At 37.9% G+C, this 26,661-nt stretch overlaps 1 protein-coding gene across 5 annotated transcripts in view; it reads left to right on the top strand.

Moving 5' to 3' along the window:
- Positions 1–25,023, top strand: part of BZW2 (basic leucine zipper and W2 domains 2) — a 58,135-nt gene extending 33,112 nt beyond the window's left edge. For all 5 annotated transcript variants that reach the window (XM_029233742.1, XM_029233745.1, XM_029233743.1 and 2 more), the window contains 8 exons: positions 1,435–1,500; positions 5,168–5,303; positions 9,316–9,425; positions 13,964–14,134; positions 15,933–16,079; positions 17,212–17,350; positions 23,759–23,881; positions 24,560–25,023. In XM_029233742.1, the coding sequence (XP_029089575.1) occupies positions 1,435–1,500; positions 5,168–5,303; positions 9,316–9,425; positions 13,964–14,134; positions 15,933–16,079; positions 17,212–17,350; positions 23,759–23,881; positions 24,560–24,588 (921 nt within the window). In that variant the 3' untranslated portion in view covers positions 24,589–25,023. The remainder of the gene's footprint in view (positions 1–1,434; positions 1,501–5,167; positions 5,304–9,315; positions 9,426–13,963; positions 14,135–15,932; positions 16,080–17,211; positions 17,351–23,758; positions 23,882–24,559) is intronic.
- The last annotated feature ends 1,638 nt before the right edge of the window (positions 25,024–26,661 follow it).

Here is a 26,661-nt window from a genome sequence, read left to right as displayed (position 1 = left end):
TCTTTTACTTATGATTTATTTTTTCATATGGAATATGTATATTTGAAAGAACTTTTGATACATTATTGTTTCTAAGTTTATTAAACATTATTATATACTGATAGACTGTCAGAGGTCAATGGGATAGTCAGGGAGAGAGATTAAATTGAGAAAGGTATTTGAGTGGAAGTTAATTTTATAAGCTGTTAGTTCATTGAAGAGTACTTTGGTAGTATAATGACTTTTGCTTTCATATGTAAACATTTACCTGTGGGGATTTGGATAATCATTCTTGGATAAGGAGAATTCTTTTTCCTGATGATAATCACACTAAGAAATATGTGAGTGCTAGTGTAAGGTGGAAATCAAATTTGTGGGACTTCAGTATAGTTTATTTATTTTTTTCCTTATTGCATTATCAATTCCCTCCTGGCTCATTTTTCTTTCCTCATAAAGGGCAACACTATAATTTTTACTCTTGAACTCCATCTTGATCACATTAAGGAAGAAACACAGAGTTTTAGATGAGAGTATATCACGTGGGTATAAGAGAAAAGAATTGTATTCAGAAATCATTTTGACACTTATTAAAATAGTATTTATAAAATCCCCATTTAAATAAGAACATTGTATTAGTCTGTTCGGGCTGCCGTAACAAAATACCACAGACTGGGTGGCTTAAACAAGAGAATATTATTTCTTGCAGTTTGGGAGGCTGGGAAGTCCAAGATCAAGGTGCCAATGGATTTGGTTCCTTGTGAGGTTTCCTTTCCTGGCTCTTAGAAGACCATCAGTCCTGTCAGACTAGGGCCCCACCCTTATGACCTCACTTAACCCTGTCCCGAAGTCCCTACCTCCAAATGGTCACATTGAGGGTAGGACTTCAACATACGAATTTAGGAGGAACAGGAACTCAATCCATAACAAACATCATTCCTCTTAAAAACAGTCCAGAATTCCACTGACACAGTTGCAAACCCTGCTTGAGAATTCTAACTAGATTGTGGAGGCCAGTAATCTTTATTGCTCATCTGCTGAAATCATGTTTGTGTTCACCTGGAGTATATTCTCTCCTGAACTCTGATCTCCTCTTCATCATATCCAGCGTGTAAGTGATTCTATCTATGATCCCCTTAGTTTCAGTTATTTTCAATCTCTGCATCACACAGTTTTAAAATTATATTCATTTCATTTTCATCAAAGTTATTTTTGGTTCTCACCTGTTACATTCTCAAATGAATCTGTTATATTCTACATGTGCATTTTGATCCTCTTTTTCCCTCAGGTCATAATAACTCCTTGAAATGCTGATAGTTCTCATACCACAGTCTGAGAATGTTTAACTACACCTTTTTATTAGTGTAGACGCTTGTAGTTAGGGTGAGTTTCTACACCTCCTTCTATTGCCTTTTAAAATTGTTCACGTAGTATTGACTGGTTCTCTTTTATGTTTAGGTCTTCAATAAACTCATCAGGAGATATAAGTATTTGGAAAAGGCATTTGAGGATGAAATGAAAAAGGTAAAAATTCAACTGTAATGCTCTGTTTGCTAAAATGATGAAATGATGAAATGAAGAGGGACAAAAATTTTGTGGTGGTCCAGAAGTACCATGGACCTCTTAAGTTTTTAATAAATGTTTGTTGAATGAAGGAATGAGTATGATAGATCATTAGCTAATAGCTGTAGAAAGAAAACATGATTAGCCTAGAATTTTTCTTTCATGTTTAATGTAAGCCAGCATGCTTTGTTCAAAGGAATAACTTTACAGAATATGTAATTAGTTAAAGCTTGTGAAAGAGCATAGCACAGCAGCTAATACTCAGTAAAATTCCTTAATTTTAGAAGATACAGTTTAGCAAAGGGGATAGAAGCACATCTTTGGAAATAGTGTCTGGGTGTAAATCTCAGTGGTTTTTCTCATCTATAAAATAGCTGCAATAAAAGTACATACTTTATGGTTGTTGTACTAATAAATGAGATGAGCTGTAAGGTACTTAATACAGTAATTGGCCTCTAATAAGTAGCCAAATAAACAATAGCACCTTATTAAAGAAGCCCTCTTTTCAGAAACTGCAACATGTTCCTCCTTCTAATTTGTAGCTCCTCTGTATTTATATATAGCAGTCACTACATTAACTTGTTACTCTGATTCTAGGTATATGCCTAAATTATAAACCAAGAGAATAAAGAAATCATCTACTTTGTTACTTACTTTGTTACTTTGCAACATCTACTTTGCTGCTTACCTACTCTTACTTCCCTTTGTTCAAAGTGGTTCCATGTATAATGAAGAACATTTAAACAGTAAAATCGTTGTTTTAAATTTACATTCTCCATGACTCAACTTTCACACTTAAAAGAATCCTTCAGCATGGATACATACAACTATATGTATAAAGATGTTCATCACAGTATTGAGATGTAACCTAAATGTTCATGGTGGGAGATGGGTTAATTAAATTATGGTCTCTCAATACAGTGGAATAATATGCAGTCATTTAAAGAATGAGGCATAACCACGTGAATTGATAAAAGAAAATGTCTATGATGAATTGTTGAATGAAAAAGCAACCATTTGGTAGAAGTTTAACCTTAGGCAGGTCACTTAAGTTCTTTGTGCCTCAGATTTCTTTGTCTTAAAGCGAGGATCAAGACTTTTGTAATTATTAATACACATGAAGTGTTCAGAAGACTGTCTGCTTCACTTAACAAGTTTGAGCTATTATCAGTGCATAATTCAGTAAAAGCATGTGTATATGCATCTAGTTATTTATAAAATGTAGACATATATAATTGCATTTAGAAATCTGAAAGAACACGTCAGACTGTTAATAATGTTAATTCTAAGGAAATAGGATTAAAGAGGAGATTACTCACATTTTTATATTATTCTGTGTTGTTAGATTTGTTCTACTAGCAGGTATTACTTTTTTTAACATGAAAAAACATTTAAATGGATAAAAGTGGTCCATTATATTGATAGATGTTTAGAAAATAACAAGTGCATCATTAAAATAGAGGGATAGATATGACACAAAAATGATGTTAAAGCATTCAAATAAACATCTTATCATTTTGCCTAATAATATCACTCATGTTTTTCTTTTAGTTCATTTGAACCTTGAAAACTTTCCATTTGATTCATTTGATGAACATGCTTTCAAGAATTATTTATTTTTCACAGTGGATCCTTTTTTTTTTTTTTTTTTTTTTTTTTTGCGGTACGCGGGCCTCTCACTGTTGTGGCCTCTCCCGTTGCGGAGCACAGGCTCTGGACGCGCAGGCTCAGGGGCCATGGCTCATGGGCCCAGCCACTCGGCGGCATGTGGGATCTTCCTGGACCAGGGCACGAACCCGTGTCCCCTGCATCGGCAGGCGGACTCTCAACCACTGCGCCACCAGGAAAGCCCAGTGTATCTAGTTTTTAAAGATAATTCTGCAGCAATACATGTAGCATCTGATTTTAATGCTGACTAGTATAATTGAGCAATGTGGATATTAATTTTAAGAAAAGATATAATTTTTGCACCATTTTGTTATAATTGAGGGGTTTTTTGATGCATATGAGTATATTAATGTGCTTAAACAAGTAGTGTTAATATTTTAATCTTGGGGGCTATTTTTCATTATTTACTTCAATCTTACTTATTTTGATAATAAGAGAAAGAAGCCAGATTAATATAAAGTAGCTACAGTTTTGTCGGGTTTTTTTACCCCATTCCTGGGGCTCACTGGAGCTTTAACCATTGATACCTCCTTCCCTCACTCCCTCTTTTCTTGTGAACTTAGAAAGTGACTTCTTTTTAAATCAGTGAGATTTTAATAGGCATAAATTGGGAGTGAAATGGACTGGTTGGTTCCAGTTCTGCCACTTACTCATCATATAAATATTTGGGGTCACATAACCTCTCTGTAATGTAATAATCCTTTAACTGTTGGGAATGGTAAATTAATATAGTCCTACCCACTGCACAGAGCTAATGGAATTTCATTGGCCCTAAAACATTTAATAAGCCTATATTGATGCCAGTGATTTTTTGTCAGTACAGAGTAATGAAAAAGTCAACAGGGCCCTGATAGTGATACTGGGCCCTGGGGAATCTCAGTAACATGCCCAAGGTCTGTTGAAACAGAGAAAATAGCCATGGAATATAAATATAATATAGTCAAAGCACTAAGTGGAGGAGGGTTAGGAAGGAGGGCATTCTATAAGCCTGGATACTCTTAGAATTCAAAATGGCAAGTGGGGTCTAATCCCCTTTGCTTTGGCTTCCCTTCAAACATTCTGGGGTTGCTACTTTGTTACTTTCCCTATTGCTGGGATAAGAGGATGGCAGCATTGTGACCCAGAAGGACCCAAACAACACTGTCATCCTCTCACTACAAAATCACAGCAGAGGCCTTTACTCTGCTAGGAACTTTTCTTTATCTTACATCCATCATTACCTCATCACCAGGGCTGGTGGTAAAACTGTATGATCTAGGAAATACCTAGTTTGAATTTCATTTTTGTTTGTTTGTTTATATATCTTTTATTGTTTTTATTTTTTTATTTTAACTTTATTTTTTTATTGAAGTATAGCAGATTTACAATGTTGTGTTGAATCTCATTATTTTAAAAGAGGCATCAAGAACCTAGAAAACCCTTTTTTCACTCAGCAGTCTTGTTTTTAAAAAGATTTCTATGCTGTGGGCTCAGAAAAGTATATGCTACATGTCAAAGCTTATTGACTCCTGTTTTTTTTTGTTTGTTTGTTTTTTGTTATAACCCAAAGAAGATGGGTAGATGTATTGTAGGATGCGGATGGAGGGGGGAGCATGCATAGAAGTGAAAAACATGAAAGGCAATAGTGTATTTCAGAAAACGCTTTGTAATGCTTACACTTTGTCATATACAAAGTCGAATGTAAATTATTTATGTGACCCATTTACATTGTTCTCCAAATGTCTGTTTTCCTTCCCATGAATGCTATCTATAGCTTTGTTGTAAGTGAACTTGGAAGAAAGGAACTATGATAAAGCATCCAATTTATAATCGAACATATGGGTGTGTCTCCAATGAATAAGAAGTGTGCTGCATAAGACCCACCAGTTGTGTGCCGTCTAGCTATGGATGTACATTGTGTGTTATTTTTCTACCTTAGTCCTTTACTTTATAGACATGGTTTCTTTTGTTTGACCCACAGCTTCTCCTCTTCCTTAAAGCCTTTTCTGAAGCAGAGCAGACCAAGTTGGCAATGCTGTCTGGGATTCTGCTGGGCAATGGCAACCTTCCTGCCAACATCCTCACCAGTCTCTTCACTGACAGCTTAGTCAAAGAAGGTATTTATGCTCATTTTCTTACCTGTCAGATGTGAAAAGAAAAGAAAAGAAAAGCCAAAGATAGAAAAATACCAGTACCTCTTCTTAGTGTTCTCTACTTCCCACCCATCCTCCATGTAAGAGACCTGTGTGTGTGTGAGTGTGTGTCTTCAAACAATAAGAGAATTGTACATGTTTATTGTAGGCAATTAGGAGAAAAAATATGCACACCTATACAAAGACAAATAAAGAATAATAATAAGCTGGAATTTTTGGTTTAAGACTCAATGCCTAGGTCAAATACCCTGAAATTGATCTGGTCCAAACCATTTCTCTCAACGTAGATGCTTACTGGCATACTTTGTTGGGACAGTGCTTCATTGTGCAGGACTCTTTTGTGCTTTGTGAGTCATTTAACCTTTTTGCCCTCAGACACAGAATGCCAGCCTAAAACACCCGCCTGCATTTAGCAGAATAGCCAAAAATGGCCCTTCACATTCCTAAATGCCCCCTTAAACTGTTTTTCATTTCCCTGGTTGGGGCCATTCTTCTGAACTGTTTCCCCTCAAGATGTTGTGCTCAGATGTTCATTTTGATCACATTTTTAAGATATTCATTCTGTTTTAGAAGTCCAGGTGGCTGCCTCAGAGTTTTGCTTTAATTTTAAGACATTAAGAGTTTGATGGGCATACATACGATTACTTGATTATAGAATAATACAAAAATGGGCTTTTTTTCTTGCAGGAGGATAATGATATTCAAATTATAATGCAACACAAAACAAAGAGTTCTTTTTTTCTTAAAAATAAAAGAGCTTTTGCGAAAACATCTGTTTCTTCTTAGAACTTGGTTTTTCTCCTATAAATGTGAAGTCCCAGCCTCATTAATACCTGCAGTGAAATGAGTTATAGTTTCTTGTAGCTGAGAAAAGAATAGTAAACCAGGGCTTCCTTGGTGGCGCAGTGGTTGAGAGTCCGCCTGCCGATGCAGGGGACGCGGGTTTGTGCCCCGGTCCGGGAAGATCCCACATGCCGCAGAGCGGCTGGGCCCGTGAGCCATGGCCGCTGAGCCTGCATGTCCGGAGCCTGTGCTCCGCAACGAGAGAGGCCACAACAGTGAGAGGCCCGTGTACCGAAAAAAAAAAAAAAAAATAGTAAACCAAGAGTCAAATGATATTACTTAGAGATTCTCTATAGTTTTCAGGCTCTCTAATTGTTATTAATATATTGTTAATACTATAGCACTTTAAAGTATTCTCCTGAAGAGAATTCATGATCCTTCATGTTTTACTTATGGTACTAGACATTTTATACTAGGAAGACAAGATAAAATGTAAATATTAATTACATCAGATTATCCCTAGTGTTTATAACAGAAAATAATTGCCTTTCTGGTTGTATTAAAAACCTAAATGATGTATACAATTTCTTTTGAAATGTATTAAAAAATAAATTATTAGAAGGATAAATGGACAGACCTGATAAAGCAAATGCAGCAAAATATTAACTGTTATAGAATCTAGATGGTGAGTAAATGAGTGTTTATTGTTCAACTTTTCTTATGTTTAAAATTTTTTATGGTAAAATGTTAGAGGGGTAGGAAAGGAGAAGAAAAATACCTTTGTTATGAAAGTGACGTAGTACCTATGTCATTATGGTTTTTCTTTATACTCCAGCATCTCTAGAAACAAAAGTATTAAGCTTCTCCTTCCCAAATAGGAAGGAATTATGAAATTATACCTTTTCCCCAACCTCCCACCCAACAAATGGCTATGGGGAGACCCTCCACTCAGTAGAATCTCAAGTACAAAGAAATTTCTCCAATCCTTCCACCAAGAGCCACTTTTAATGTAAAATGATAGGTTTGAGCCTGGTTTTTAGACTCCTAGTTTCAAGCATGCTTTTTTTCTCTTTCTTACAATGAGGATTACAAGATCTGTTACCTTTATTTTTATTTAATTACATAAATTTGTATTATGTTTTATATTGACTTTTGGAACGAATGGTAATGTTAAAAATCCAGGTCAACAAGTTGATAACATAAAATTCTCCAGGTCATATCACAGGTGTTATTGTCATAGACAATTTGGGGGGCTTAGTTTCTCTGCTATTCAAAAGAAAAGAATTGGGTAAAGTTGGTGTCTGTATAAATTATATTATATATATATATATATCTCAATTGAATTTGTTTACCAGCAAGTAACTGGAAGGCAGGACTCAAATTTGTATACAAGGGCATTTCTTTTTTTCTTTCTTTCTTTTTTTTTAACTTTTTTTTTTTTTTGCAGTATAGTTGATTTACAATGCTGTGTTAGTTTCAGATGTATAGCAGAGTGATTCAGTTATACACACACACACACACACACACACATACATACATTCTTTTTCAGATTCTTTTCCCTTATAGGTTACTATAAAATACTGAGTATAGTTCACTGTGCTATACAGTATGTCCTTGTTTGTTATCTATTTTATATATCGTAGTATGTATATGTTAATTCCAACCTCCTAAGTTATTCCCCCCACCCAGCCCCACCAAGGGCATTTATTTCTTATGTAACAATAAATATAAAAGCAGAGCAGACTTCAGGGTGAACAGCAATATCACTCAGGACTCAGGCATTTTCCCCCATTACCATAGCATCGACTTCATTCCAAGGGTGGACTCCTTAGCCTTTGAAAGAAGTCTGCTAGTCCAGTTATGGCACAGGCTTCTTCATTCAGGTTCAGTGGAAGAGCACTTCTGAACATAGGATAATTTATCTTGCCTTCAGCTGATTGGCTGAAATTGGCCACATGACCCACCCAGTAGTAATTGTTGGGGGATGCTATGGCCAACAACTTAGATCACTAGGCTAATCATTGCAGAAGAAGGTGGTGCCAGGGCTTAGACTAATTAGATGGAAGTCACCTGGCCTGAGCAACATGGGAACTCTCTTAGGAAAGAGGAAAGGAGAATAGACACTGCTTAGACCATCAACGATACTGAAGCCTTCAACTCAGAAAAATCGGTTTAATATTTCAACTACTCCTTAACTCTTCATTGAACAAATGCAACATTAATTTAGAAATCTGGAGTGTTCACAGAAAAGCTATTAGTTATCTGATTATTTATATTGGAAATAAATCTTATTATAAATATGGGTATGTAATTGAGTAGATTCCTGATTAACATAGCTATTTTTTTTTTTTTTTTTTTTGCGGTTCGCGGGCCTCTCACTGTTGTGGGCTCTCCCGCTGTGGAACACAGGCTCCGGATGCGCAGGCTCAGCGGCCATGGCTCACGGGCCCAGCCGCTCCGCGGCATGTGGGATCCTCCCGGACCGGGGCACGAACCCGTGTCCCCTGCATCGGCAGGCGGACCCTCAACCACTGCGCCACCAGGGAAGCCCAACATAGCTATTTTTAAAATCTCTTTTAAAATATCCAGAAAAGATTTCAGCTTAAAACAGCACTGACATTTTCATACCTTAACTCGTGAATATTTTAAAATGCTTTTTACAAAAAGCAAAACTGTGAAGTAAATGATGCATGTTCATCTATAGCTTTATTTATTTATACCGGTCACTATTGATGTTCTTTCACTGGTATTATTTATCAGCAAATTAGTTGACACGTTGACATTTCAGTTTTATGGCTTGCGATTTATTTGGTGTACCTCAGGATCACGGTTAAAAATATGAGATACTGGTGAACCACGGGGTGAAATAGAGGCAAAACACTAGAAGATCCTTGGCTTTGAATCTGGTTTTGACCAAGGTAAAAATAAATAAATTTACAGTTATAACAGGTTGGAATTAGGGAGTCCAACTTTGAAAAATACTTTAACATTTTTTTTTCCCTTCTTATGAAAATATTTCCTTGAGTAATGAATAGTACAGTGCCTAGAGAGCTTTCCATTTTTCCTTTGTGCCAAATCAAGTCTTTGAGTTATTTAGTCATTTCAGGACGCCCAATGGGAAATGTTGCCTTGTACATCATCACAAGTGGTTTTTGTTATAAAAGGTTTACTCTTTTTTTTTTTTTTTTAACAGGCATTGCAGCCTCATTTGCTGTCAAGCTTTTTAAAGCATGGATGGCAGAAAAAGATGCCAACTCTGTTACCTCCTCTTTGAGAAAAGCCAACTTAGACAAGAGGCTACTTGTAAGTGTTGTTTGGGCGAAGGGTTGTTTGTTTCGTGCTTCTGCCTTGGCTCTGTCAATTGTGATGTATGTAATACATAAATGAAATGCCCGAGTCTGTGTCGAATTGGAACATGGTTCTTTTTATTTCTGTGTTGTTGGCAGATAGAAGCTAATTCCAGTTTAATCTTTGTTGCATAAATAAATGGAATGATAAAATTAAAGAGTCATAGGGAGTACAGAGACTTTCAAATTTAGAAGTTTGTTGACGTAGTGATAACATTTATCAGAATTAACTCTTTTGCAGCTAATAACTATAGAAATGTAAAGTTTTAATATGAAATTTAAAGTCACATCGATCCCACCTAATTAGACATTTGTGATTATCTTGGGTCGTAGGTGAATGACACTGACCTCAAATACACGTTAGTTTGTTAACAAAATAAAAGGTTAAAGAAGATTCCTTGTTTATACTAAGATTCCTTGGAAATACTTAGATATTTAAGAAAGCTAACAAGTTAATAGTAGTAATTTGAAGCTCCCAGTATCATGATTGCTTGATTATATTTTTACTTCTCTTTGTATTTTTCAAAGAAAAGAAAAATATTTTGTCCTCATAATTCCTATCTGCTCCCTATAATTTCTTTCTGCCAGAAGCAACAGCTGTGCAGATGACAGAGATTGCTTCAAGTGAAATTGCTTTTAAAATTTTAGGACAAAGTCTAAAATTGCAAGACATGCTTGCCATCTTCTCTTTACCTAGTTACTTATCTGTTTTCTCTTCCATTGTGTTCTGTGCAAGGGTGTTGATTCATGGGATAATTCCAAATCTGGCTCATTGTAAACTCTTGTATTTTCAATGACTTAAAATTCCTTTATGTCTTGAGGTTTACCTAAAATAGCCCTATTTGGGTCTTGGAAGTCTTTAGAATATGATAAAGAAGAAAAATTAAGTCCAGATTCTTGTTAATTTCTGCCACTAATAATACTTTTCATTTAACTTATATATGTATACATATATATTTTTTTTGCGGTACGCGGGCCTCTCACTGTTGTGGCCTCTCCCGTTGCGGAGCACAGGCTCCGGATGCGCAGGCTCAGCGGCCATGGCTCATGGGCCCAGCCGCTCCGCGGCATGTGGGATCTTCCTGGACCGGGGCACGAACCCGTGTCCCCTGCATCGGCAGGCAGACTCTCAACCACTGCGCCACCAGGGAAGCCCTAACTTATATTTATTAAGGGCCTGCTCTGTGCCAGGCACAGTCCTAGAAGCTGTGGAGCCAGTAGAGACAGGACAGAAATGTTTCCTGCCTTCATGGAGCCTACTCTCTAGCAATGAAGGGTATATAGAAGTCACAGAAGACAAGTGAATAGGTTGCTGATGTGGGTGGAAGTTCATATGAAGGAATACATTCGTGTCCCTGAGTCTGTGGATTAGCTGTATCTTGGCAAGGCCCCAGCCCTTTCATTCTGGATCCCAGGCTGAAGGAGCAGCTCACATCTGGGCTATTCTGTCCTCATGGCAGAGGACAGGAACACAGGTGACTGAAGGGAGACATTCCGGTGCTTTAAAAGCTCACCTTCTTTCGTCAAAAGAAGTCACGGAGAAGCCTGGCGTGGGGTAGGAAGATTTAGTCCACTCATGGGCTACTTCTCCACCTGTGAAGACAGATACAGCAAGGAGGGTCTTCACTGAATACTTGTTTAAGGGAGAGGGGTGGGGGGTGAATTATTAGGAACAAAGATACAATTACAACTTAACCACAAAAGACTTAGTTATTTCTTAAAGCATGGTTCCTTAAAGATGCCAATAGGCAGAGCTTGGTTAACTTAATTAGGTTACTTCATTAAAAAAATTTTACTGTATTTCCTTTTTGAAAAATACATATCATTTAACTGTTCTTACTAGGTTTCTTTGTCTACATATGTTTTGAACATGAAAAGCATAGGTAACAGTTTCTACCAGAAACTCCATGAGGACAGGGTGGCTGTGCCTTAGAACCATGCCTGCCTGATATCATGCCCCCATCCCTGGAAAAGGGAACAATGATCAAGACATTGGCTAGAAACTTTTCTAGGAGCTGAAGATATTGAAAGAAATCAAGCAGACAACCTGTGCCTTTATGGGGCTTACATTCTGTTTCAGGGGGACAGGCAATAAACTAAATAAACAATTAAAATAATACATGGTATAATAAAAAGTGAAGAGTGCTCCGAGAGAAAAACTAAATAGGGAAGCACTGAGGAGTGTCAGTGTGGTATGAGAAGGCCTCTCTGATAAGGTGACGTTTGTGTGAAGAAGCGATCTATTTAGATATCCCCAGGAAGAGTATTCCAGGCAAAGGCAGCAGAAAATGCAAAGGCTCTGAGGCGTGGCATGTTGGGGACAGCAAGAAAGAGAGGGTAATTAGTAAGAGCAAAAATGTAGGAGATCAGGTCAGAGTCATAGCAGGTCCCCTATCATCTAAGAACTTCGGCTTTTATTCTGAGTAAGGTGAGAAGTTTTTTGGAAAAGTCTCTGCAAAACGTGCATAATGTGATTTTGGGGTCTTAACAGGATCTCTCTGGCTGTTGCATTGGGAGCAGATTCAGGAGGAAGGGCAGAAGTAGGGAGACCTTAATCTAGGGATGAGGTGATAAAGGTTTTTACCTGGGTAGGATTTTTTTTTTTTTTGCAGTACGCGGGCCTCTCACTGCCGTGGCCTCTCCCGTTGCGGAGCACAGGCTCCGGACGTGCAGCCTCAGCGGCCATGGCTCACGGGCCCAGCCGCTTCGCGGCATGTGGGATCCTCCCGGACCTGGGCACGAACCCGTGTCCCCTGCATCGGCAGGCGGACTCTCAACCACTGCGCCACCAGGGAAGCCCTGGGTAGGATTTTTGTAACAAATGCAAACTATGTTCCAAGTTAGTAAAGGTCATGACATGATTTATACTGATTTTAGCTCAGTTTAATCTGAATAATAATTTTTAAGATGTTATGTATCATTCATAAGGACTGTGGTTATAGTTCATAAAAATAAATAAAAAACCACTAGTAACATGTTTGATGATGTCTTACTCTGAACATAACTTTCCATCAGAATTTGCAGTCACATTCTCCCTAATTTGAGTATTGAATGCTGGCACGAGTAACAGAGTAGTTATTGCCTTTGGGGTCACACAGCTATGCCCTTAAATATTTCTGGCTGCATAATTTGGGTCAAGCTGCTTAGCCTTGTTGAGACTTAGTTTATTTTTGTAGAAAAATTTCTACTTTTTACAATTATGAGTAAAATGCCCACCACCTCTTGATTCATAGAAGAAACTCAAAATTAAACTAGTTCCCTGCCCCCCAAAATTTGAAAGGCCTCTTGAATGGTAGAATAAATATCAGTGACAACATTTCAGTCAGGTATGAAATGTTTGCTTTAACATGAATGTGTGTTTGATAGCTGCTCCCACCAACTCTGTTCTGACATTTTGAAACTGATGACTCAACAAGGCAAATTATGGGATGATGGTACAGAGAATATTGAAATTTGAGTCATGACAGAAGCCATCTGGCTATGTCCCTATGCTTGGTGGCAAACTCGTTGCAGATCTTTCTTCTGAGATTTTTATTGAAGCCACGTAGCCATTGGCCATCTATATATGCAAATCTCACCATCATAAAAGTTTGGATCTATTTTATAGACTCTGCAGCAGTCTGAAAAATGTGAGAGCTTTGAAAATTGCCTTCCTTTCTTAGTTGGGTGTTGGCATCACACAGGGTTAGAACATGACTAAGTGTTCCTGAGACTCTGCCGAGCTGTGTAAGGTGAAATGGAAGTGAGGTGAGAATATGAGAGCAGCCATGGTGTGCTGCTCTTTTAAAAAATTTCCAACAGAATTATGTAATGAACTGAAGAGACAGTAGGGCGGATTTAGATTAGATCTCGCCATGAACTTAATTTAGAGCCACCATCGTTAAGAGATACAACAAAAATTCCCTTTAGCTCTGAGCTGTTATTTTAGAATAATAGCAGCATTTTCCTTAATGAAATGCTGAATCTATTCAGGTCCTTGAGATGATAATAGTCAATGTTGTTTTCCTCATATTATCTCAGATCATTTCAGCATTACTAAAACTGGCTTTGGTCTGTTAACTCATAGTTAAGGAAAGAGTGTGGTTAATGATTTCAGTTTTTTCTAGTCGGTTTAAAATAATCCCAACGTTATTCAGGGTTATCATCTTATTGGTACTTAATTTAGCAAATTTAGCTCTGTTTTTGTACGTGCTGCACTTTGATTAAAGTAAAAGAAAAAGTAAATAGCAGTGCCAAATGAGTGCAACTAGTTTATGTAAGTTGCTTAGCATTTTTTATTCTCTTTCTTTGTCAAATTGCCTAATTTTGGAAGGTACCTTAGCAGATGCTCAAGAAATATATCCGAGATTTATTCTTTTGAAAAACTCATCCTTCTCCTTTTCTTCCAAATATGAGATATTCTAAGTGTTCTCTTAATATGAAAATGTTGTTCTTTACGCTTGCTGAAATGTGAATGGCATGTTGTATAACAGTCTCTCTTCTTTTCTCTCCCAGGAGCTCTTTCCAGTTAACAGACAGAGCGTGGATCACTTTGCTCAGTACTTCACTGACGCAGGTCTTAAGGAGCTCTCTGACTTCCTCCGAGTCCAGCAGTCCCTGGGCACCAGGAAGGAGCTGCAGAAGGAGCTCCAGGAGCGTCTTTCTCAGGAATGCCCGATCAAGGAGGTGGGGACCATGGACTGACATCGCTGCAAACCCGTTCAGCGAGAGGGATGACGTAGCCTGTGCAGCACAAGCTTGACCTCCCTTAAGGAGACCTCCCTTTGTTTATTGCTATGAACTCGAGGCCCTTTTCATACCATTTAAATGAGCTCGCTTTCAAAGTATTGATTCAGACTCCTCCAGGATGTTCCAGAAAATAATGAGTATTTCCACACAAGTGCCTTATTTACCAGGTTGCTATGGTTGTCAAAATTTCATCTGTTGAATAGATTTACTCTCCACTAGCAGTATACCTCGATTTATGGTGGTTTTCCCATTTTATTGCAGATTACATAATATGGTTAAGTATTGGGTTAATATATATAGATTTTAATTTTAAGACAAAAAAGCGGTGATTTTGCAGTCATATCATGGGTAAAGACCAGTTGGACCAGTGGCTCATTGGATCCCACTCATAATAGTCGCGTATTCACATAACATAAATACTACCTTTTTGTATAGCTATCTTTCATACGGCTATGATTGTATCTTTTTTTTTTTAAAGTCCTGCCTGAAGAAAACTTCCTATTTGAACTTTAAAAACTTTTACATAATAATTCAAAAATTGCATAAAGAGTCCTTTCCTTTTGCCACTTACTCCCAAGTCCCAAATCCTCACTATCCTGCGTGCTCACAGCCTTGCAAGATACCTTTTGCGGTTTAAGGCTGGAGAATTCCAGACTGATGCTGTCCAGCAGGTGGAGGTGTTGGTCCTAAGTCTCATGGCATTAAGGTCAGCAATATATTCAGTAATCTTTCTCCAAGCAAAGAACTTGAACATGATTTAACATGGGGAAAAAAAAGCAAACCAAATAACACTGCGATACCTTTAGGTGCAGAGATGCCACCTTTCTTTGCAGCTGGGGGACTAGGACTTCCCAGTGCCTTCGGTTCTCAAAGGCTGCTTAACCCACAGCTGACCCCTCTGTACCCCAGGCCAGCAGGAAAGAAAGCAACGTATTTTCATTAAAAAAAAGGAAGGGAGAAAAATAGCTGTACTACTCACAAAGTAGTACACGTGAGATATATTGACATTATGGTTTTTAATCACTTCTGAGGCCCTCACCTCTATTTGTGATTCTATTCAAAAGGAGAAAGATTTTTCCAAACAAGTTTAACATAAGATACACTGTTAGGCAGATTTTATTCCATACAATCAGGTTTTAGGATACATTTGCACATTTAAAAGTAATTCTGAAGGGAAAATAGCCTGCTGAGGGTTGCTGCTTTGATATGTATCATATGTAAAGTCTTTGCACTTCACAGTTTATTTACATGAGGCACGAGGATCATCAAAAGCGATAATTAAAGAATGAATTGCAGAGAATGCCTTGTACAAGCCCAAGACATTTTTCAAGAGGTTTAAAGTTAAGGATCGGAAGTAAAAATTCACAGCTCTGTTGCCTTCTTCAAACCCCAGAAAGTCAAACTGGCTTAAATAATCTTGGCCCTGCTTTACTCAAAGGGGTTCCTGCCTGTAAGAGAATAGCCCCTAAGAAACCACGATTCTCTTTTTTTATTTTCTATTATCCAGCACCTCCTGACCAGAGATAAGCCTATTAATTTGGGGACTAAAAATAAATCTGCTTTGAGAACAAATCATTGTGTTTTTCCTGCCTCTCGTAACTGGAGAGTATATGCCAGGAAGGGAGGAACTGAGCAGAATATTTGTCTGCCCCTAACCTTTTACTGATCGGGCACAGTGAGAGGGGAACTCCCCATCTGTCTGTTACTCTCTGACTCCTTTTTTGGTGAAATTTAGGTGGTGCTCTATGTTAAAGAAGAAATGAAGAGGAATGATCTTCCAGAAACAGCAGTGATTGGACTGCTGTGGACCTGTATAATGAACGCTGTGGAATGGAACAAGAAGGAAGAGCTCGTTGCCGAGCAAGCCCTCAAGCATCTGAAGGTACTGGGTCCCAACAAGGCACAGTCTTGGCTGCAAGCCAACTGCAGCTCTTAACAATGTGATAGATGGGTTCTAGTCATAATTCGCCCACACTCAGTCCAAACACGTACTTCCTCGTGTTTTTCTTTTCAAATTTGCCACTACCTAAAATGTTTCAGATGTAAGAGCTTATGAAATACCTAAGGGTAAGTTCTTACTAAAAACAATGTCAGAAAATCCACAGAATAGTCATATATTCAATATTTAAAGGGAAATATAGTCGAACTATGGGTTCTCCTTCTACATGATAAAAATTCTTAATGAGTATTTTTTAAGTAAACTACAAGCTGACATTAGAATTTGAAAACTGAGTGGTGGAAGAAATCAACCGATTGTGTAAATTGTATATTTTTGTGGGGAGATACATATGTTTTTGCTTTTATTGTCCTCTCCCTATAAAAGTGTCTTAAGACAAGTGGGAGACTTAGAGCCTGCCTTCAGAGTTTACACTTGAATTGGGAAATCAACAGGTACCTAGTTTAAACTAGGTAGGATGTAAATTCAGATAACTCTCAGTATTTAGGAAGACAGAGCAGTGAGTAGCCTATGCAGATTAAGTTGACCAGGGAAGGCTCAGAGGAGGAGTTAAGTGTTGAGCTGAGTAGGTCTTAGAGAAAACAATAGCCAAACATCAACAACTGGAAGCCAAGGTCATTTGGGACGAAGGGAACAGTATGAACAAACCCATAAAGATGACATGTGGAGGGTCGGATGTTTAGGAAGGAGACACCCACTCTTCCAGTGGCAGAGCCACACTTCAGTGATGGAGGGGTCACAGCAGCCCTGGGAGCCTTTGGAACTTAGGAACTCTGTCTTATTTTCACAGGACCCATTAGACAGACACAGTAGCATAGCAGTTATCTTTAATATAGTCAGAATTTCATATTTGGTTTCTTTTAGTGGGTACAGTGAGAGAAATCTGATAAGTTGCAGGGGTAAAAAATTCATTTTGATTGGTCACAATATTAGAATAAGATAATCCTCAAAGTGAAGATTTTCTAAGCAAACCTCCAGATTATTGTTATGATTCAAGTGGTGTCAGCCCTGCACCTCTCACGAGAGTAAATGGTTTTACTCCCCACTTCTGTTCCAGCAATACGCTCCACTCCTGGCTGTGTTCAGCTCCCAAGGCCAGTCAGAGCTGATCCTCCTCCAGAAGGTGCAAGAGTACTGTTATGACAACATCCATTTCATGAAAGCCTTTCAGAAGATCGTGGTTCTTTTTTATAAAGGTGTGTATCTATGTCGTCCTGCCACTATGTTTCTATGTTTTGTTGAAGCTTTTCGAGGGACAGAGTAGGGGGTGAGGCGAGGGGGATATACGTTAATGATAGTCTTTGAGTTTTAGTCATGCAGCCATATTATGTAGAGAGAGAAGATGCAAACACCGTAGACATGCGTGGCCTCAGGAACCAGCCTGATTAGGCCCCTGTACACTTGTCACTGGTGGAAATTGCTAGAAGACTGGTGATGAACTAATAATTTTGGTGGGGGGGGATGGTGAAAAAGACTGTAATTACAAAAAATAAGGTCTGTTTTTGCATTGTAAGGATTAGCTATAACAACGGTGATTACCAAATGGTTACATATAGTATGTTCATGCCTTTTCAGATGCCATAAAGCTGACTTTAAAATTACTGAAATAACTAGCTTTTCACTTTGCATTTTAGTTATTTGGCCCAGCCATTCTCCTGTTTTCCAAGGAAATGGCTATTTTTAGAACTTCACATTTACTGTCTTGTTATTGTATTTATAAGGATTAGGTTGCCATGACAACTGGCACAGCCAGTTTATTAAAAATGAATGCTATTAGGGTTTTAACTGATCTCAATCTCTATACCTATAGTATATGAAGAAAATGATCCTGGACTCTTCTTTGGTGTAGGTGTTTGTAGTTTTATGAGGCGGGGGGGAAAGGAACACTTAAGAAACGAGACGTTTTGAACATTATAAAATGTTAATTAGAAGTTACTGCTATCTTAAATGGCATAACACAGAAAAGGCTAAAGTATAAATTAATACCAACCAAGTGTTTCTTTTCTTTTTGATGTGTTCTTAAATTTGTCTATCTTGAATGACAAGTTGGGCATTTGGAATGTAAAAATTTTACACTACTGATTACTAGCTATTTTTAAAACGTTTAATAGCATTTCACAAAGAGTTTTAACTGGCTGTCCAGATTCTTCAAATGCATACGTCTTGCCCACAAGGGTTTGGGCGATCTTTTGCTTTCTCAGCACTAAGGTATTTGGCACAATTTCCATATCAGTGGGAGACTGTGATGACTGCCAAGTCCCATTTGAAATTCAGTAATAGGTGTTTTTCTGTGGCCAGATCTGAATTGGCCCTCTTGGATGTGGTCATGAGATAGCAATGTCCTAAAACTAGGGCTTAAATGATACCCAGGGTCATGAGATAGCAATGTCTTAAGTCTAGGTGACCCATCAGAACCAAACCTGCAGGTTCTATGGCCAACCCACCTGTGGTACCCAGGAGCCAAGAAAGAGGAGCAGCCCCCCGCAGACAGTGGCCATTCTGTCCACACCAGCCACACCTGGCCCCACGTTAAACTGGTAGAGAGGCCTGTGAGATAGGTTTCACATTTGCTTCATGAGTGGTCAATATTTTCCACTACAGAAAAGCAAATTGTTTATAAACTAGCTGCCTAAACACATAATTTCCTTTCTTGTTGTTTAATAGCCAACCCAACCAAACAGTGTCTCTTACCAAATCCTTGTTTTTTGGGGTTTTTTTTGCAGTATGCGGGCCTCTCACTGTTGTGGCCTCTCCCGTTGCGGAGCACAGGCTCCGGACGCGCAGGCTCAGCGGCCATGGCTCACGGGCCCAGCCGCTCCGCGGCATGTGGGATCTTCCCGGACCGGGGCACGAACCCGTGTCCGCTGCATCGGCAGGCGGACTCTCAACCACTGTGCCACCAGGGAAGCCCTAAATCCTTGTTTTTAACTGAGATGTAGTTGTTTGAGCCTCGTCTGCAGCAATACCTCATTTCATTATTATACTTAATTCAAAACAACAAAAACTAAACTACTTTTTATCAGTAAAGGCATTTAAGTGGCATATAAACTATCAAAATCCTATTCTTCAAATTTCTCATTTTAACCATTAATGAATGCCAACATCCTTCCCCATTAAACTTTTTATAACAACTGTGAACAGCTAGCAAAACTGATTGCTTTATTTCCTATTCTTCAGCCCCAAATGCTAAGAAACAGTGACCTGAAATTATAAAATAACCAAGCAGTGGGCCCTGAGAAGTAAAAAGAAGAGGCATTAGCTCTTCCTTAGGCCATTGATTAACTAGGTAGTCAGCTTTTTTAAATAGATTGTTTCAGTTAGTAAGGTCTGTGGCAAGTATGAGCAGGCCCAAGGGAACACAGGGGGATAAGCGTCAATAACAGTTTTATTCTGGCTCAGTTATTTGGAAATGAAATCAGGAAGCTTTTACAAATGGAAACCTAAACTATATCACTGAAAAGTTAAAACTAAATGTCATTTTCTAGGTAATTTCATAATTTTCCACAAAATTATACATACAGGCTGCTTTTTTTTTAGTAAAATAATTGCTCTTGAGAACATGGAATCCCCAAGGAATGATTGTTCCATACTACTGTTAGGAGAGTTACTGTGTTTACCTTCCTTTTTGAATAGTAGTTTTTACTTTGACCTTATTTCATCCAACAAACACTTGTGCACCTGGAGACATATATTTCATTTGTTTTTATGAGGATTTGGGTGCTCTTGTTGTGTATTTCATATGCCTAGGAAGGCTTGAGGACAGCATGTATGAAAGCACTCCTTTCCCAGTGCTCGTGTGCACGTGACTCACCTGGAGCGCTTGTTAAAACAGATTCCCCAGGGATTCTGATTCAGTGGGTACAGCATTGGGCCCGCAAATTTGCGTTTTAACAGATTTCCAGGTGATGCTGTGACTGTTCATCCGGGACCACTGGTCTAAAGGGTATCGGATGTGAGAAGTGACAAATCCCATGAACCATGGTAACATGGTTAAGATTATACTTATCATTAATTCCATACACACATATACATTTTACAAATATCAAATAGTGTCTTTGTTTCTTTTATCTAGTGATGTGGATCCCTTGACATTTTGCTTTCAAGCAGGTTTTCAAAAATGTAATGGAAATCATTTCTTCTTTCCCATTTTAAGTCTCTATTACATACACCCACCTTACTGTATTTCCAGAACTTGAGGATAACAGAAACATGAGGGTATGATTCCTCATGTCCCCTTTGAAAACCTAATTACTTAAATGAATGATATTATTAAAGTATTTTTAGATGTTTTATATAAAAAACAGTGGAATAAAAGTGAATAAACTTTAAATAATAATGCTTTTCGGCAATGAAAGGAGAAAGTGGTGATTGGTCACTCAGTGAAGATTTACTTTTTGTACTAAAATCTAGATTTTTATATTTCTAAGGCAGTAGGAAAAATAGTAAATTCATCACTACTTTTTAAATATCACATTATTCACTTTCTAAAATAATTTTCTTTCTTCCTGAAGCTAAGAACCATAGTCTCAGCATGTAGGTCTGAAAAATATATAACTACCTTCTCAGGTACCATTAGTATCTCTATCATGGCTTTTATTGTTTGCAGATATTTCTTAGGTTAAATTCTGTTCCTCACGCACATTTTTCTAACAGAAGTTTCTTATAGTTGTTCTAAAAAAAAAGGTTATTTGCCTTCTCATCATACAGTGCCAACTTTCTTAAGGTAAATTATTTTTGACTTGTGTCCCTATGTGCCACTGCTAATAAAAAGTACTGAATTTTCTAAGTTCCAAGTGACACAGTTTTCAACTTAAATATTTAAATAACTAACGCTACCTAAAACTTTGCAGTTCTCAAACCACTTTTACAATATTGTCTCTTTGACCCTCATGAAAACCCAAATTTTGAATTATAACTCTACACATTGAGACATATTTAGTTTTTCTCATCAAGTTCATCGATTTGTACATTATACATTTATTGAATGCAAACTAGATGGCAAGTCTTATGTTATTAAATGCTGGGAATGAGATGCTGAACAAAATAGCACTTGACTTCCTAGATTTCAGAGTGTAGAAGAAAATCAAGGATCATAAATCACCCTGTCAGTGGCTAAAATAAGGCTCGTACAGATAGATGCTGATGAAGAGTGAAAGGATGTTAGAGGAGGGGCCCCTAACTCAGAGCTGAAGCTAACTTGGAGAAGGAAAAAGGAAGGCTCTCAAGGGACACAAGTATTTCACCAGAGATGATGAAGAAGTTGGCCACATCGAGGGGAGAGAAGTGTACTGTAATGTGAGGGGGTTCTGTGCAATTGTAGAATGTCTTCCTTTCTTGCTGTACTTTTACTGATCCTCCGTATTCCTAGTATGCATTTTGGGAGATCCCAACACTTTGTCATCTTCATATCCCAGTTATAATGAACTCCTCTCCCTACTTTTCTTTAGTGGGAAAAAAAGTTCTCTCTCTTCTTCATTTGTCAAGGAGTTCCTTCCTTTTTAGATGAGACTTTTCCCTACACAAAAGTTGACTTTCTTTTTGGTGTTCGTGCTTTGCCGCAAAGTCGCCCTGTGTAGGTGCTTATGTCCCTTCTTTATTATTTTATTCCCCTGGGACTAGAAATTTGGTCTTGCAGCAGGTGTTTATTACTAAATTAGCTTCTTCTAAGAACTCAGCTCTGCACAAGTTTGTCTGATTTTCAGTGGATGAGACATCCTATAAGTTTTACCTGTCATGTACTGTCCTTTTCACAAGCACAGTCACTGACAAGGATTCTAGTGGTTGCATGGCCTCTTTCGGCCTCTGTGGAGCAATAAAACTCTCAACCTTCAGAGAATGAGCTCTCAGCCTTCAGAAGGAAAACCTGAGACAAAGAGTATCGCTAAACTACACTCTCCGTTGCCTTTCCAACCTGTACATTGTGTCATAACATGATTCATTAAGGCGAGGAGAAAAAACAGAATTTCTCTTTACATGTTTAATTCTATGTTTTGTTTTATAACATTAACAATAGCAGTTATATAGTACATGCATATAATTTATAAAACAAAAAATACACATACATTGTGTGTACACACTCAAAATTGTCTTACTGATAGGGGAGCGTGATCAAAACAGTTTGGAAATTATTGGTCTAAATCACAGGCATTGTAAAGATGTCATAAAAACAAATTATATAAAAGGGACTTTAAAAATCCATGTTTGAGCTAATTAGCATTCCTGAAAGGTTTCTGCAAAGCCATCTTACCCAGTAACAGGTCACTTCCTTGAGCGGTAAAGCATCTCCTCCTCATTGGTATGAAAACCGGACTTTGATGGCAAGAGGTAGGAGAATTCTTTCATCATTGTGAGTGGGGAGTGTGGAGCTGGAAGCACAAGAAACTAAAAGACTAGAAGCTAAGAGTAATTCCTTAGGGCTCCTGGTTATAATTTTTATGTCTAGTCCTTATATATGAATAAATCTAGACTTCCTTCTTCCTTTGCAAAATGTAGTGTATTTAATGACCAAAATAAAACAAACTTTATATTTTCTAAAACCAGTCATGTGCATTTTTAGTCAATTTGACCTCTTCAGTTGAATCCAAGAGCCAATTATTAATTTTAAAAAAGCAAAGTTTTTGTTATGAAAAGATCACTGAGGTTTTGAATGAAACCAGTATCAAATCATTTCTCTTGTTTTCATAAGTTAAAGGTATATTTTAACTGCAAAAACATCATTAGAATGATTTATCACCATTTGCAATGGATTGGGAAGGCGTTGGGGACGATAATAAATCCTTTTTATCTGTTTTCCATCTCATTTCCCACACCAGAATCCCAAAAGATAACCCATTAGAACATTGGCAAAGTCTGTAGGCTATTTTTTTCATATTCCCCTTTCTATTCTTAACATTAAATATTCTAAATTAATGGTAACTTGAGGGTATCAAGGAATATTTGTGGAATTTAGAGTTCTAGGTAATAGTTAATAGATAACACTTTTTGTTTCTCTCCTAACAGTGTACAAGGAAAACATTACTCATGTGATTCAGATATTGTGCTGTGGGGAAGTAAATTTAGGACTTAGCGATAGAGTAATGTAGAACTTTGGATTATGTGTGTATTGGTCCCATGGTACACCCAGGAAGCTCATCATTATATTTAATTATTAACATTATTATTGCATCCTGTCTGCATTTTTTTTCATTTGCTTTCTTTTCCTCCTAAAGTAAATTCCCTTAAAAGACCAGTCATTTGTGGTTGCTGCTTAATCAAGATGTGTTTGCAGTTGGTGGCAGGACACAGAGTGTTCTGAAAGGCTGGAATTGATGATTCATTGGCAAAATTACAAAATAACCTAGTTTCCTGCCAGCAAATTAGCACTGTGAGATTTTCAAGTCCCAGTCCCATCACCATCACTCCCCTAACTACTAAAATACACAGGGCACTGCGCTGTATGGAAATAAGCTTGGTTCTTGTCTCCTGATAAGTTTCAATACGAATTTCTTTTATAAAAGAGCTTTAATATTTGAAGTGATTGCTTTCTATTAAACTATAAGACATGAAGTTGCTTTAAAACATGACATGTATGTAGTAGCTTTGAAACCTTTGATTTGAAATTTCAGCTGATGTGCTGAGTGAAGAAGCGATATTGAAATGGTACAAAGAAGCACACGTTGCCAAAGGCAAAAGTGTTTTTCTTGACCAGATGAAGAAATTTGTTGAGTGGTTACAAAACGCAGAAGAAGGTATGATTCCATTTAACAACTCTGGTGACCATTTAGCAAATCCTTTCTCACTGTAATTCAAAATAGCTCCTCCCTCCACAGATTCTTCTTGCCTTCCTAAAACTAGAGTTCTGAGGTGTGTTCCACAGCAGACATTTTGTCCACCTCTTAGCCTTCCTTTCTGAATCAAGGCAATGAAAATTTCTGCAAGATAAACAAAACAAAACCAAAACCTCTTAAATTATTCCTAATTTAAGGGACAAAGAGGAAGAAATAATCAGCAGCCGTGAAAGGAAAAAAAATACATCTGCTTAATCACTTTTATGGGATTATATCGATTTTTATGGCACCTTTACCAGTTGACTGGTATTTAAAATGGCAATACAAGTTGGAAGAACAATAATGAAGAGACTTAATCCAACTAAGCATGAAAAGTTGCAGATCCAGAAAAATATAAATAGTTTTAGTCACCAATAATATTTCTGAGCATGTTGCATTTTTAGAAAGGTAATTTCGTTTAAAGGCAAAAAGGAGCAAAAGTTTGCTGCCTGCCCTCATATATGACTCTTACCTAGTAAATGGATGCCTAGGCGAAGTGTCTTTTTTAGTGGGGGAGGGAGATAGAGTAGAAATTCTTTCATGACCTTATTTAAAGGTGTCTCAGAAGAAATGACCTGACTTTTCTTTCTTCTCTCCTAGAATCTGAATCTGAAGGTGAAGAAAATTAGACAGCTCAAGAAGCACAATACCTAGGTCACCACACAACACTCTTACTGGGAATGCTGAACCATTTGAGAAGAGAAACTTGGCTTCTGTTTTCACAAAGGAAAAAAAAAATAAGATAGGCTTCCCTTGTGCAGAGGGGGAAATGGTTTTTGTTTTTGTTTTGTTTTTAAATGGAGCCCTGAGGCATCAGCTATTATACTTGGGACTCTACCTCTCACTCACTATATGCTAACTTAAAGCCATTCAACAGGGAGTCCAGTAGGTGTCTGAAATTAAATACTCCACAGACTCCTCTTTTTTAGCTGTATTTTTCAGGTACTGTGTGGTGAATGCCCCACTGGTGTCTATTACAGGGCCACTTTGGTAGTTGTGTATCTGCTCGTGTATGTGATTTGACAAACAGTTTTTTTAAATAAATGGCTTTTTAAAAATCTGGGCTTATATTTTCAGAGATTTTATTTCTTTACTGTCCTGACTTCTTACACAGATGACATTTCAGTGTTAGGCTTTTTTTTCCCATCCAAAATGCTGAATTGTTCTTGTCTATGAAAACACTTCTGTTCCTTTTATCATCATAACTGATACACTTCACTTATCTTTGTAGTGAAATAGAAATCAACCCCAAAATACAGGCAGATAGCAGTAATACCAAGAAGTGATTTTTTTTTTTTTTTTGCGGTACGCGGGCCTCTCACTGTTGTGGCCTCTCCCGTTGCGGAGCACAGGCTCCGGACGCGCAGGCTCAGCGGCCATTGCTCACGGGCCCAGCCGCTCCACGGCATGTGGGATCTTCCCGGACCTGGGCACGAACCCATGTCCCCCGCATCGGCAGGCGGACTCTCAACCACTGTGCCACCAGGGAAGCCCTAGAAGTGATATTATTAATAATAATTATTATCTATATGTGAGAATGTCATTTTCATTACACAGGAAATAATAAGGACAGAATAACTGCAGCCAAGAATGACTGGAAGTCATAGGATAAAGAGCTTTAAAAGTATTAACTTGGGCTTCCCTGGTGGTGCAGTAGTTGAGAGTCCGCCTGCCGATGCAGGGGACACGGGTTCGTGCCCCGGTCTGGGAGGATCCCACATGCCACGGAGCGGCTGGGCCTGTGAGCCATGGCCGCTGAGCCTGTGCGAACAGAGCGTGTGCTCCACAACGGGAGAGGCTACAACAGTGAGAGGGGCTCGCGTACCACACAGAAAAAAGAAAAAAATATTAACTCATCTACCCCAATATGGTACACTGCCCTGGAGATGAAAACCACGTGGTACTAAACAAAGATAATTCTAGAATGCATTGCCTTTATAGCATAGTCCCTTGAGAGAAAAGCAGGAAACCGAAGGGAGGGGTATCTGATTTCTTCCAGTCCATCAGTTCATGGCAAGCCTCCATCATCTACCTACCCTTCCACCTATCTAAAAATTAGAACTATGAAGTTAAACGGTAGTCACGTTATAGAGTGCATATGTAATGTGTTTATTTGAAGTGAAAAAAATGAATCATTTTCATTGAAAACAAAGTTGGCAAACTAATTTGACAAGTGCTGACTACCAATTAGGATACGTGACAGGCACACTCTGTAAATTAAGTTCAATCTTCATCTCCGATGTTTTGACGAATATATTTAAAGATAAAATAATGCAAATTACATTCAATTTGTAATAAAAATTTTATATGTCAACTTTTATGTATTTTATATTTAATTTTATGTCAGTATGTCCCCCTTCATTTTAGGGGATCATGTGTAAAGCATGCGAAGGGCACTGCAGTAGAGGATAATTTCCAAAGGGTCCACACTAAGACCTAGAAAAGCAGAGTTGTCCAAGGTCTCAGAGTTAGTGACCAAGATGGAACTAAAAGTCCCACTTCTGAGTCCCACGCCTTTGCTCTTTTTTCCCTATATTCTGCTGTCAAATTATTCATGAGAATGTAAGTTTCTACAGTTCAAAAATTTTTTCAACTAGCACTTCTATCGAATAAACATCTGAGAAATCAATTTTGTAGCCTATAAACTATAGGAGTTGTAGAATACTAATACTTATCTTTTCTAGCGCATAATATTTTTCCCA

The sequence above is a fragment of the Monodon monoceros genome, unplaced genomic scaffold (assembly GCF_005190385.1).
Source record: "Monodon monoceros isolate NGI ecotype Baffin Bay Population unplaced genomic scaffold, NGI_Narwhal_1 Super_Scaffold_2, whole genome shotgun sequence".
Lineage (NCBI taxonomy): Eukaryota > Metazoa > Chordata > Mammalia > Artiodactyla > Monodontidae > Monodon > Monodon monoceros.
Note: the sequence above shows the minus strand (reverse complement) of the source record. Positions and strands in the feature narration are given on the sequence as shown.